General features: G+C 44.1%; 1 protein-coding gene across 3 annotated transcripts in view; it reads right to left on the bottom strand.

Annotated features, from left to right (window-relative positions):
- Positions 1-14,664, bottom strand: part of LOC139371467 (protein shisa-4-like) — a 21,746-nt gene extending 7,082 nt beyond the window's left edge. For 2 of the 3 annotated variants that reach the window (XM_071111903.1, XM_071111905.1), the window contains exons 1-3: positions 14,328-14,648; positions 10,139-10,301; positions 4,378-4,502 (exon numbers count right to left, since the gene is read on the bottom strand). In XM_071111903.1, the coding sequence (XP_070968004.1) occupies positions 4,378-4,502; positions 10,139-10,301; positions 14,328-14,391 (352 nt within the window). In that variant the 5' untranslated portion in view covers positions 14,392-14,648. Of the gene's footprint in view, positions 1-4,377; positions 4,503-10,138; positions 10,302-14,327 lie in introns of all 3 variants that reach the window. The other variant, XM_071111904.1, reaches the window with a different exon arrangement.
- Positions 14,665-14,716: the final 52 nt, after the last annotated feature.

Here is a 14,716-nt window from a genome sequence, read left to right as displayed (position 1 = left end):
GTGTATGTGTGTGTGTGTGTGTGTGTGTGTGTGTACACAGGGGCAATACGTAGGCAGCAGCAACACAGCCTGACGATCACAAAGAGAGGTGAGAAACTTGTCAGAACAGCATCGGTTTTCAGAAGGATATCTGTGCCATAATGCCACAGGCTTACACACATTTATAGAGCGGGTTTCATTTATTTTTAAAAAATGTTGCCAAACAACCTGGTAACATTACCCTCTTACTCAATGCTGCCAGTTTCCAAATGTACCTACGCCAATCTTTGTGTTTCATTTCAAAATAAAAGGTTAAATTAATACATTCTGGTGATGTCTTGTTGAATCATTCGGTTGGATGAATCAGAAATGTTTAGGAAGTGTATAAATCTGTGTTTTTGCATCGTTGAGCAAACAGAGTTCGGAATGGAAAAAACAACATCATTTTGAGTTTTTTCCAGAACTCAAAAATGAGGAAGAGCTGTTTTGTTCCACTAAGGTTTGGTTACTGACAGTGGATTTCTGTTCTATTGTAAGGAGGAAGTGGTTTACACAATTGGGTGTTGTTTGAAAATCAACCCTTATGTCCCAACCCACTCCATGGAGAGTTAAGCTGGGCCTGTCCGTCCCAAATGTCACTATTCCCTATATAGTGCCCTAGGTTTGATCAAGGTTGTGCCCTAGTTTTGATCAGGGTAGTGCCCTAGTTTTGATCAGGGTAGTGCCCTAGTTTTGATCAGGGTAGTGCCCTAGTTTTGATCAGGGTAGTGCCCTAGTTTTGATCAGGGTAGTGCACTAGTGTTGATCAGGGTAGTGCCCTAGTGTTGATCAGGGTAGTGCCCTAGTTTTGATCAGGGTAGTGCCCTAGTTTTGATCAGGGTAGTGCCCTAGTTTTGATCAGGGTAGTGCCCTAGTTTTGATCAGGGTAGTGCCCTAGTTTTGATCAGGGTAGTGCCCTAGTTTTGATCAGGGTAGTGCCCTAGTTTTGATCAGGGTAGTGCCCTAGTTTTGATCAGGGTAGTGCCCTAGTTTTGATCAGGGTAGTGCCCTAGTGTTGATCAGGGTAGTGCCCTAGTGTTGATCAGGGTAGTGCCCTAGTGTTGATCAGGGTAGTGCCCTAGTGTTGATCAGGGTAGTGCCCTAGTGTTGATCAGGGTAGTGCCCTAGTTTTGATCAGGGTAGTGCCCTAGTTTTGATCAGGGTAGTGCCCTAGTTTTGATCAGGGTAGTGCCCTAGGTTTGATCAGGGTGTTGATCAGGGTAGTGCCCTAGTGTTGATCAGGGTAGTGCCCTAGTTTTGATCAGGGTAGTGCCCTAGTTTTGATCAGGGTAGTGCCCTAGTTTTGATCAGGGTAGTGCCCTAGTTTTGATCAGGGTAGTGCCCTAGTTTTGATCAGGGTAGTGCCCTAGTTTTGATCAGGGTAGTGCCCTAGTTTTGATCAGGGTAGTGCCCTAGTTTTGATCAGGGTAGTGCCCTAGTTTTGATCAGGGTAGTGCCCTAGTTTTGATCAGTAGTGCCCTAGTTTTGATCAGGGTAGTGCCCTAGTTTTGATCAGGGTAGTGCCCTAGTTTTGATCAGGGTAGTGCCCTAGGTTTGATCAGGGTAGTGCCCTAGTGTTGATCAGGGTAGTGCCCTAGTGTTGATCAGGGTAGTGCCCTAGTTTTGATCAGGGTAGTGCCCTAGTTTTGATCAGGGTAGTGCCCTAGTTTTGATCAGGGTAGTGCCCTAGTTTTGATCAGGGTAGTGCCCTAGTTTTGATCAGGGTAGTGCCCTAGTTTTGATCAGGGTAGTGCCCTAGTTTTGATCAGGGTAGTGCCCTAGTTTTGATCAGGGTAGTGCCCTAGTTTTGATCAGGGTAGTGCCCTAGTTTTGATCAGGGTAGTGCCCTAGTTTTGATCAGGGTAGTGCCCTAGTTTTGATCAGGGTAGTGCCCTAGTTTTGATCAGGGTAGTGCCCTAGTTTTGATCAGGGTAGTGCCCTAGTTTTGATCAGGGTAGTGCACTACAAAAGGAATAGGTTGACAGTTGGGACGCACGGCCTGCTGGCCGGGATCAAAGTGGGAGTGGTCAAACCACTTCCTGTATCATCACATCTAATTGAAGCCCTTTTCACATCAGCAGATGTGCTTATATAGTCACAAAGTGCTTATAACACAGGGTCACAGATACTACAGTCTGAACTGACCCCTAGACTACACACAGATACTACAGTCAGAACTGACCCCTAGACTACACACAGATACTACAGTCTGAACTGACCCCTAGACTACACACAGATACTACAGTCAGAACTGACCCCTAGACTACACACAGATACTACAGTCAGAACTGACCCCTAGACTACACACAGATACTACAGTCTGAACTGACCCCCAGACTACACACAGATACTACAGTCTGAACTGACCCCTAGACTACACACAGATACTACAGTCAGAACTGACCCCCAGACTACACACAGATACTACAGTCTGAACTGACCCCTAGACTACACACAGATACTACAGTCAGAACTGACCCCTAGACTACACACAGATACTACAGTCTGAACTGACCCCTAGACTACACACAGATACTACAGTCTGAACTGACCCCTAGACTACACACAGATACTACAGTCAGAACTGACCCCCAGACTACACACAGATACTACAGTCAGAACTGACCCCTAGACTACACACAGATACTACAGTCTGAACTGACCCCTAGACTACACACAGATACTACAGTCAGAACTGACCCCCAGACTACACACAGATACTACAGTCTGAACTGACCCCCAGACTACACACAGATACTACAGTCTGAACTGACCCCCAGACTACACATAGATACTACAGTCTGAACTGACCCCTAGACTACACACAGATACTACAGTCTGAACTGACCCCTAGACTACACACAGATACTACAGTCAGAACTGACCCCCAGACTACACACAGATACTACAGTCTGAACTGACCCCTAGACTACACACAGATACTACAGTCTGAACTGACCCCTAGACTACACACAGACACTACAGTCTGAACTGACCCCTAGACTACACACAGATACTACAGTCAGAACTGACCCCCAGACTACACACAGACACTACAGTCTGAACTGACCCCTAGACTACACACAGATACTACAGTCAGAACTGACCCCCAGACTACACACAGATACTACAGTCAGAACTGACCCCCTAGACTACACACAGATACTACAGTCAGAACTGACCCCCAGACTACACACAGATACTACAGTCTGAACTGACCCCCAGACTACACACAGACACTACAGTCTGAACTGACCCCTAGACTACACACAGATACTACAGTCAGAACTGACCCCCAGACTACACACAGATACTACAGTCAGAACTGACCCCCAGACTACACACAGATACTACAGTCTGAACTGACCCCCAGACTACACACAGATACTACAGTCAGAACTGACCCCCAGACTACACACAGATACTACAGTCTGAACTGACCCACAGACTACACACAGACACTACAGTCTGAACTGACCCCTAGACTACACACAGATACTACAGTCTGAACTGACCCCTAGACTACACACAGATACTACAGTCTGAACTGACCCCTAGACTACACACAGATACTACAGTCAGAACTGACCCCCAGACTACACACAGATACTACAGTCAGAACTGACCCCCAGACTACACACAGATACTACAGTCAGAACTGACCCCCAGACTACACACAGATACTACAGTCTGAACTGACCCCTAGACTACACACAGATACTACAGTCAGAACTGACCCCCAGACTACACACAGATACTACAGTCTGAACTGACCCCCAGACTACACACAGATACTACAGTCAGAACTGACCCCCAGACTACACACAGATACTACAGTCTGAACTGACCCCCAGACTACACACAGATACTACAGTCTGAACTGACCCACAGACTACACACAGACACTACAGTCTGAACTGACCCCTAGACTACACACAGATACTACAGTCTGAACTGACCCCTAGACTACACACAGATACTACAGTCTGAACTGACCCCTAGACTACACACAGATACTACAGTCTGAACTGACCCCTAGACTACACACAGATCCTACAGTCTGAACTGACCCCTAGACTACACACAGATACTAGTCTGAACTGACCCCTAGACTACACACAGATACTACAGTCTGAACTGACCCCTAGACTACACACAGATACTACAGTCTGAACTGACCCCCAGACTACACACAGATACTACAGTCAGAACTGACCACCAGACTACTACAGGAGATGTGGAGAGGACACACACACACACTGGAGAAAAACAATTAAAGCATATACTTTTTTTTACATGTAAATCAGTCTTGGAGTTAACATGTTAGTATTAATGTTGTGACGGTGCAAGGAGACTTACGTCTGGGCTTCCGGCACATTTTGTACAGGCAACAGCAGGGACACACACAGCAACAGACTAAACTGATGGTGAAGATGACAGCTGTCGCTACGAATGACGAGATGGTCAAAGTGCTCATATTGCCACTGGAACAGAGAGAGACATAACATCAGGCAGTGAAAAATACAGAGCATTCGGAAAGTATTCAAACCCATGCCCCTTTTCCACATTTTGTTACGTTACATCTTTATTCTAAAATCTATTTACATTTTTTTTTAAAGCCTCAATCCACACACAATACCCCATAATGACAAAACAAAAACAGGTTTTTGGAAATGTTAACCTATTATTTACATAAGTATTTTCAGACCTTTTACTATGAGACTCGAAATTGAGCTCAGGTGCATCCTGTTTCCATTGATCATCCTAGAGATTGTTCTAGAACTTGATTGGAGTCCACCTGTAGTAAATTCAATTGATTGGATATGTTTGTAAAGGCACACACCTGGCTATATAAAAGGTCCCACAGTTGACAGTGCATGTCAGAGAAAAAAACCAAGCCATGAGGTCGGAAGGAATTGTCCGAAGAGCCCTGAGACACAGATCTGGGGAAGGGTACCAAAACATTTCTGCAGCATTGAAGGTCCCCAAGAACACAGTGGCCTCCATCATTCTTAAATGGAAGACGTTCGGTACCACCAAGACTCTTCCCAGAGCTGACTGCCTGGTTAAACTGAGCAATCAGGGAAGAAGGGCCTTGGTAAGGGAAGTGAAAAATGGCGCCGAAAGAGGGCTGCCTCGCTTCTAGCCCGCATGAAACTTTTATAGTTTAAATTTTTTTTAAATGAATTATTTCTTACATTGTTAGCCCAGATGATCGTAAGTGTTAATACATACAGCCGGGTAGAACTATTGGATATCAGAGTGGCGGTAACTCACCAGCACTATGATCAGGAATACGGCTTTCCCGAAGCGGATCCGTTGTCCGCACCACCGAGGGCATTTGAACTGATTCCAGAGACCCAAAACAACGCGGCCGGAGAAAAGGGAGTCGGGGCAGTCTCCTAGTCAGAGGCACGCACACCACCGACCGCTTCCGAGTATATTTTGTCGCTAATGTCCAGTCCCTAGATAACAAAGTTGATGAGATCAGGGCAAGCTTTCCAGAGAGACATCAGGGATTGTAAAATATTATTTCAAGGAAACATGGCTCAATCGGGATACTCTGTTGGAGTTGGTACAGCCACCTGGATTCTCAGTACATCACACCGACAGGAATAAACATCTCTCCGGAAAGAAGGGCGGGGGTGTATGTTTCATTATGAACGACTCATGGTGTAATTGTAACAACATACAGAAACTCAAGTCCTTTTGTTCACCTGACCTAGAATTCCTCACAATCTAATGCCGACAGCATTATCTCCCAAGATAATTATTTTTGGTTATTGTCACAGCCGTGTATATCCCTCCTCAAGCAGAGACCACGACGGCCCTCAAGGAACTTCCCTGGACTTCATGCAAACCATATATCCGGAGGCTGCATTTATTGCAGCTGGGGATTTTAAGAAAGCAAATTTGTGGAAAAGGAAATTCGATCAGCATATTGACTGTAGCACTCGCACTGCTAAAACACTCTTCTACTCCAACGTCCGAAATGCATACAAGGCCCTCCACCGCCCTCATTTCGGCAAATCTGACCACGACTCCATTTTGCTCCTCCCTTCCTATAGGCAGAAACTCAAACAGGAAGCACCCATTCTAAGGACTATTCAACGCTGGCCTGACCAATCGGAATCCACGCATCAAGATAGTTTTGATCATGCAGACTGGGATATGTTCCGGGTACCTTCTGAGAATAATATTGACGTGTACACGGAGACGATTACTGATTTCATCAATAAGTGTATAGGATAAGTGGTACCCACTGTGACTATTAAAACCTACCCTAACCAGAAACCGTGGATAGATGGCATTCGCGCAAAACTGAAAGCACAAAGCACTGCATTTAACCATGGCAAGGGGACTGGGAATATGGCAGAATACAAACAGAGTACCCATTCACTCCGCAAGGCAATCAAACAGGTAAAACATCAGTATAGAGACAAAGTGGAGTCGCAATTCAACGGCTCAGACTAGAGACGTATGTGTCAGGGGCTACAGACAATCATAGACTTCAAAAGGAAAACCAGCCACATTGCATACACAGACATCTTGCTTCCAGACAAGCTAAACACCTTCTTCGCCCGCTTTGAGGATAACGCAGTGCCACCGACACGGCCAGCTGCCAAGGACTGCGGGCTCTCCTTCTCCATAGCCAACGTGAGTAAGATATTTAAAACATGTTAATCCTCACAAGGCTGCCGGCCCAGACGGCATCCCTAGCCGCGTCCTCAGAGCATGCGCAAACCAGCTGGCTGGTGTGTTTAAGGACATATTCAATCTCTCCCTATCCCTCTCTGCTGTCCCCACATGCTTCTAGATGTCCACAATTGTTCCTGTACACAAGAAAGCAAAAGGTAACTGAACTAAATTACTAATCGCCCCATAGCACTCACTCCTGTCATCATGAGGATCAAGATGAAGATGGCTGCCGTCTAACCAACCATGCTATTTTGTTTGTTTTTTCACATTGCTCGTAACTTGTTTTGTACATAATGTTGCTGATACCATCTCTTATGACTGAAAAGAGTTCTGGACATCAGAACTGCGAATACTCACCTCCAATTAGACTAAGAGTTTTCTTCAATGAGTCGGACGGGAGGGAGATACTACAGACACCTGACCAGGCCCAGATATCAGAGAAGGACACAGAGATTTTGCAGAATAAGATCAGTGTGCCTTCTGAGGACCAACAAGTGGAAAATCTGCCTTTGCCTTCCGTCATGCTAGCTAACGTTCAATCGCTGGAAAATAAATGCGCCGAAAGAAAGCACGTATATCCTACCAACGGGACATTAAAAACTAATATCCCAGCCAGAGCCCGACCCCGATCTAACATCTTAGGAGAGACCTGAAATTAGCTGTGCAGCAACGCTCCCCATCCAACCTGACAGAGGATCAGCAGAAAATGGGAGAAACTCCCCAAGTACAGGTGTGCCAAGCTTGTAGCGTCATTATACCCAAGAAGACTTGAGGCTGTAATCACTACCAAAGGTGCTTCAAAAAAGTACTGACTGGGGGCGCTGTACTGCAGCGCCAGCTGCGCCACCAGAGACTCTGGGTTCGCGCCCAGGCTCTGTCGTAACTGGCCACGACCGGGAGGTCCGTGGGGCCACGCACATTTGGCCTAGCGTCGTCCGGGTTAGGGAGGGTTTGGCCGGTAGGGAAATCCTTGTGTCATCGCGCACCAGCGACTCCTGTGGCGGGCTGGGCGCAGTGCGCGCTAACCAAGGTTGCCAGGTGCACGGTGTTTCCTCCGACACATTGGTGCGGCTGGCTTCCGGGTTGGATGGCGCTGTGTTAAGAAGCAGTGCAGCTTGGTTGGGTTGTGTATCGGAGGATGCATGACTTTCAACCTTCCTCTCTCCCGAGATAGTAGCTACTAAAAACAATTGGATACCACGAAATTGGGGAGAAAAAGGGGTAAAATTCAACAACAAAAAAGTACTGACTGAAGGGCCTTAATACATGGGGCGGCAGGGTGGCCTAGTGGTTAGAGCGTTGGACTAGTAACTGAAAGGTTGCAAGTTCAAATCCCCGAGCTGACAAGGTACAAATTTGTCGTTCTGCCCCTGAACAGGCAGTTAGCCCACTGTTCCTAGGCCGTCATTGAAAATAAGAATTTGTTCTTAACCGACTTGCCTAAAGGTAAAAAAGGTTAAAAAAAATTTAAAAAATACATAAGTGATATTTCAGTTGATTAATTTTTTTATACATTTGCAAGCATTTCTAAAAAAAAAAATGTTTTTGCTTTGTCATTATTAGGTTTGTAGATTGAGGAGAAAAACAGTAATATTTTAGCTTGCTATCTAGCAGTTTAGGCTCTTCAACATGCTCAATAGCCACACTGTTCAATAATAGATCCAGATGAGGTTTAGGTGTTGAGCAAGTGACTATGATCCCAAAAATTATGATTTCAGTTTGAGATATTTAGCACTAGCCTATTTCTAGTTACCCATTCTGAATCTGACTAATCTATATTAATGGGTGTCAGTTATTTATTTTACTGTTGCAGCCAACGTGTATACTGTTGAGTCGTCAGCATTCATGGACACAGGCTTTATTCAAGGTCAGATCATTTGTATAAACAAAAAACAAAATGGTCCAAGCCTGCTGCCCTGCGGTACACCACAAAACACAAAAACAAATTTGCATTTAGAGATGCTTCTATTAAAAGAAAACCATCTGTTCTATTGGATAGGCAACTGTCCAAGGCGGCACTGAAGTCTAACAAAACAGCTCCCACAATCTTATCACTTTCTTTCAGCCAATCGTCAGTTATTTGTGTCAGTGCTGAGAATGTTGATTGCCCTTCCCTATGAGCATGCTGAGCATGCTGAAAGTCTGTTTTTAAGTTTGTTTTCTGTAACATGACATTGTACTTGGTAGAACACGATTTTTTCAAAAAATGTTTGCTAACAGGCTGATTGGTCGGCTGTTTGAACCATTACAAATGTGCTTTGCTACTCTTGGGCAGTGGAATGACCTTTGCCTCCTTCCAGGCCTGAGGGCACACTATATTCCAGGCTTAGATTGTGACTCCTATTTGCCACATCTTCAATGTATTCAGTATTTTGCAATCCAGGTTGTCGCTTCCAGGTGGTTTGTTATTTATAGATATTTATTTCTAGATAGCAATCATTTGTTCACCTTTTCCACACTAACTTTGCAGAATTCATATCTACAGTGCTCTTCTATCATAATTTAGTCCATTATGTTTTTTATTTTTATGTATTATACCTTTATTTAACTAGGCCACTCAGTTAAAGAACAAATTCATATTTACAATGACGGCCTAAGAACATGCATGATTATGAAGGCTCGGGATTTGTTGTTTGCATGGCATGCCTAAATTGGCAAATATCAAAGGGTTTTGTTATGAACGAGCCATCTGCCTCAGTGAAGGATGGAGCCGAGTTAGTAAAAAGTCCTTTAAATTCACACTTTGGGCCCAATTTGGACATTTTCACTTAAGGGTGTACTCACTTTTTTTTGCCAGCGGTTTAGACATTATTGGCTGACTTATTGAGTTATTTTGAGGGGACAGCAAATTTACACTGTTATACAAGCTGGACACTCACTACTTTACATTGTAGCAAAGTGTAATTTCTTCAGTGTTATCACATGAAAAGATATACTCAAATATTTACAAAAATGTGAGGGTGTACTCACTTTTGTGATATACTGTATTTAACAGTCTTACAGCTTGGGGATAGAAGCAATTCAGGAGCCTGTTGGTGTCAGACTTGATGCTCTGGTACCGCCTACCGTGTGGAAGCAGAGAGAACAGTCTACAGCCCAGTACACCACTGGGGCCCGAGCTCTCTGCCATCCAGGATGTTGAGGTTGACACCATAACAGAATGTCAAAACACAACCATGCTAATGTGTTGGTGGCTCGGGGTTTTTTGCTTTAGTGCAATACAGAGACTGTCAACGTTCTTCAGGTCTCAGACAAGGTTAGTAATCACATAAACCCAGTACACTGAACTACCTGGTCAGTGGTTTTTATCTTGAGTAAGTCCCAAATGGCACCCGATTCCTACATAGTGCACTACTTTTAACCAGAGCCCTATGGGGCATAGGGTGCCATTTGATTTGGGACATGGTTTTTGTCCTCCTACCTGTATATGCAGTTTTCCTGTTCAGACTCAGTCAGCCTGAGAGATGGGCTGCTGCAGCAATATCTATTCTCACACGTTCCACAGCACCACTGAAATGTACTGCAGTCCAGTTTGGCTTTGTAATGGCTGAAGGCATTTAGGTAGGCTTCACAGTCCTCTCCAGCTGGGTAGAAAAGAGAAATACATTATAGGTTGGGAGTTGGACACAGCTGGGTAGAAAATGCATTATAGGTTGGGAGTTGGACACAGCTGGGTAGAAAATGCATTATAGGTTGGGAGTTGGACACAGCTGGGTAGAAAATACATTATAGGTTGGGAGTTGGACACAGCTGGGTAGAAAATACATTATAGGTTGGGAGTTGGACACAGCTGGGTAGAAAATGCATTATAGGTTGGGAGTTGGACACAGCTGAGTAGAAAATACATTATAGGTTGGGAGTTGGACACAGCTGAGTAGAAAATACATTATAGGTTGGGAATTTTGTTCGAAAGACACACAGCAAAGACAACAACAACAACAATATCGACACGTATAGAATAACAGAGTTATTGGCGTGGGTGGATGTAGCCTGATGCCAGGTACATTTGTGCCATCATTCCACTCCTTGCCATGCCAAAGAGTAGCAAAGTGGCACAAAATAGACTGGAACCCAGGCTGATGATGATGGATCGACAAGTTCGATATTAGTTGACTTTTAGAAAGTTGGAGATGATCTGAAGCCTAAAAATGGAGGTTGATGCTCATACAGCCACCAGAGGACACGGTGACGTCATGAGGTGGCGGGCAGAAGAATAGCTGAAATCGGGGCGCAAAGACAGTTCTAAAAAAGGGTAACTCTCGTGACTAAATGTCCTCACAATACGCATATTTAATCATGTAATCATTTAAACATTACACAACCCAGGAATGGGGTGAAAGCAATGAATGTATATATACAGTGCCTTGCGAAAGTATTCGGCCCCCTTGAACTTTGCGACCTTTTGCCACATTTCAGGCTTCAAACATGAAGATATAAAACTGTATTTTTTTGTGAAGAATCAACAACAAGTGGGACACAATCATGAAGTGGAACATTTATTGGATATTTCAAACTTTTTTAACAAATCAAAAACTGAAAAATTGGGCGTGCAAAATTATTCAGCCCCTTTACTTTCAGTGCAGCAAACTCTCTCCAGAAGTTCAGTGAGGATCTCTGAATGATCCAATGTTGACCTAAATGACTAATGATGATAAATACAATCCACCTGTGTGTAATCAAGTCTCCGTATAAATGCACCTGCACTGTGATAGTCTCAGAGGTCCGTTAAAAGCGCAGAGAGCATCATGAAGAACAAGGAACACACCAGGCAGGTCCGAGATACTGTTGTGAAGAAGTTTAAAGCCGGATTTGGATACAAAAAGATTTCCCAAGCTTTAAACATCCCAAGGAGCACTGTGCAAGCGATAATATTGAAATGGAAGGAGTATCAGACCACTGCAAATCTACCAAGACCTGGCCGTCCCTCTAAACTTTCAGCTCATACAAGGAGAAGACTGATCAGAGATGCAGCCAAGAGGCCCATGATCACTCTGGATGAACTGCAGAGATCTACAGCTGAGGTGGGAGACTCTGTCCATAGGACAACAATCAGTCGTATATTGCACAAATCTGGCCTTTATGGAAGAGTGGCAAGAAGAAAGCCATTTCTTAAAGATATCCATAAAAAGTGTTGTTTAAAGTTTGCCACAAGCGACCTGGGAGACACACCAAACATGTGGAAGAAGGTGCTCGCTCTGGTCAGATGAAACCAAAATTGAACTTTTTGGCAACAATGCAAAACGTTATGTTTGGCGTAAAAGCAACACAGCTGCTGAACACACCATCCCCACTGTCAAACATGGTGGTGGCAGCATCATGGTTTGGGCCTGCTTTTCTTCAGCAGGGACAGGGAAGATGGTTAAAATTGATGGGAAGATGGATGGAGCCAAATACAGGACCATTCTGGAAGAAAACCTGAAGGAGTCTGCAAAAGACCTGAGACTGGGACGGAGATGTCTTCCAACAAGACAATGATCCAAAACATAAAGCAAAATCTACAATGGAATGGTTCAAAAATAAACATATCCAGGTGTTAGAATGTCCAAGTCAAAGTCCAGACCTGAATCCAATCGAGAATCTGTGGAAAGAACTGAAAACTGCTGTTCACAAATGCTCTCCATCCAACCTCACTGAGCTCGAGCTGTTTTGCAAGGAGGAATGGGAAAAAATTTCAGTCTCTCGATGTGCAAAACTGATAGAGACATACCCCAAGTGACTTACAGCTGTAATCGCAGCAAAAGTTGGCGCTACAAAGTATTAACTTAAGGGGGCTGAATAATTTTGCACACCCAATTTTTCAGTTTTTGATTTGACTTTCGCAAGGCACTGTATATATATAAATACGACATGGAAGTGTAACGGATGTGAAACGGCTAGCTTAGTTAGCGGTGGTGCAGCGCTAAATAGAGACCTTGAAATAGTAGTTCCCCTTGCTCTGCAAAGGCCGCGGTTTTTGTGGAGCGATGGGTAACGATGCTTCGTGGGTGTCAGTTGTTAATGTGTGCAGAGGGTCCCTGGTTCGCGCCCGGGTATGGGCGAGGGGACGGTCTAAAGTTATACTGTTACAGAAGCACAATTGTTTTCCTTATTTTTAGCTAGTTAGTGACAAGCTAACGTAGCATGCATTCCAACCAGCTTAACTACACGTGAGTGGAGATATTGTTCGTCACCCAATAACAGGTGACAGGCAGTGGATATAGCAAAATAAGAATAATAATTAGCAAGTTAGCTAGCGAGCTAGATCATACTTCAGCTAATTATACATTCAATCGTGTTTGACAGTGACAGAACATGTAGTCCAGGGCCCTTACCATCAAAAAGTGCTGAAACCGCTACGGAGCGGAATAAAGCGTCAGATTTGGTAGAGATGCTCTTTGGGATGCTTTAATTGATATTAGAAAGGGTGTCCCAAAAAATTGGGGCATGGCACCCCTATTATAATTTTTTTGTACATAATCCAATATGGCCACCAATAATGACATCACATTTTGGAAAGGCGATATTACTGTTGAATTGTTTTCGTTTATAATACAGATCTTATGTATTTGTGAGTAGTGGACCAGTCTTCGACAATATGCCGATATATTTACTAAGTAACCTGCCTAAAGTTGCAGAAATAGCCTGGAAACTATTACACTAATCACCTGTGATGACTCATAACCCTGTGGTTATATAACGGGGGCGGGCAGGTTCAGGGAATTATAAATGTATAATTATTGTGCGATTTATTATCTACAGACTACATTGGAAGTTATTTCATTTCATTTTTTTTTAATATATATATATATATATATATATATTTTTTTAAACCGGGCACGTGTGTGTGCCATCACTTGCATGTTGATTGTGCCCATACACACAAGACGCGATCATGAAACGCAGGTTAAAATATCAACTGTATTATAGTCGTGCCGGTCGGTGTCACTATAGCAAGGATTGGTTGAAGCTCAAATGTTAAATTCAAATCTCCCTACCATCATATCTAAGCCAACATGACACAAATAGATGAAATTTCACAAAATCAACTTAATTTGTTGGTACACAGCATACTCCCCCACCTCTCGTCATGAGCCACCCGGCCGTTATAGAGAACCACATACCGGATTTTTAACAGGGGAGGGGAGTGTTTCCGACCAGCTCAATATCTAGGAGGTGATATTAGGTGAAAGCTGGAGGTCCTGTATAAAAACAAACTTCCATCCTTGGCAACAACTCCGCCATGCCCAGGGAAGCACAGGAAGTGTGCATGTCCTGACTTCTGCAGAGGCCGTATCACCGTAAATACTGCACGGCCAATGCAGACTTCAGATTTACCATGGAGCGCCTTTTGGGACACCAGCCGTGCTGCACTTGGCGGGGTACTAGGCGATATTTCACTGGACGTCTGAAAAGCACTTTAGTTCAAACATTTCCAAAGGCAAAGTCATGCCATAACTAGTCATAATTTATGTGGTCGGCGTGTTAGTTATTAAGACAGACACACTCGGCCCCACCTCAGACATTGAGCAATGCAAACGGAAGATGATGTCATTTCACTTAGTTAGCTAGGCTAGCTCCTGGAAACAAATATCAGACTGATAGAAAGTTGTTGTAAAGATTGCCAAACTCACCTGTCACGAAGGGGATCAGAGTCCCACACAAAATGACAGTAACAAGGGACAGACTTTTCGCCATGGCTCCGTTAATTCCGATGCTTAACACGAACCCCGGTACGATAGCTACTTCCTAAGTCCCTACCAAAATGACAAACCAACTAGTGATGGGAAATTGATGCAGTATTCAACGCATACTAATCCGATACAATGTACAGATGCGCTTTTCAAACGAAGATAATAGATATACCAACAAGATTACTTGTCTCTCTCCGCCCAACAATGGGAGTTGTTGTCCACAAAGCGGCACCGCAGGCTGTCTAGCTCCCCCCCCACTCTATCCTTCTTCTTCCTTAAAGTTTTATGTCAGACTACACCTTTTGGTGTTCTACCGCCACCTAGTGTAC

This window comes from Oncorhynchus clarkii, chromosome 17, assembly GCF_045791955.1.
Source record: "Oncorhynchus clarkii lewisi isolate Uvic-CL-2024 chromosome 17, UVic_Ocla_1.0, whole genome shotgun sequence".
In the NCBI taxonomy this organism is placed as follows: Eukaryota; Metazoa; Chordata; class Actinopteri; order Salmoniformes; family Salmonidae; genus Oncorhynchus; species Oncorhynchus clarkii.
Note: the sequence above shows the minus strand (reverse complement) of the source record. Positions and strands in the feature narration are given on the sequence as shown.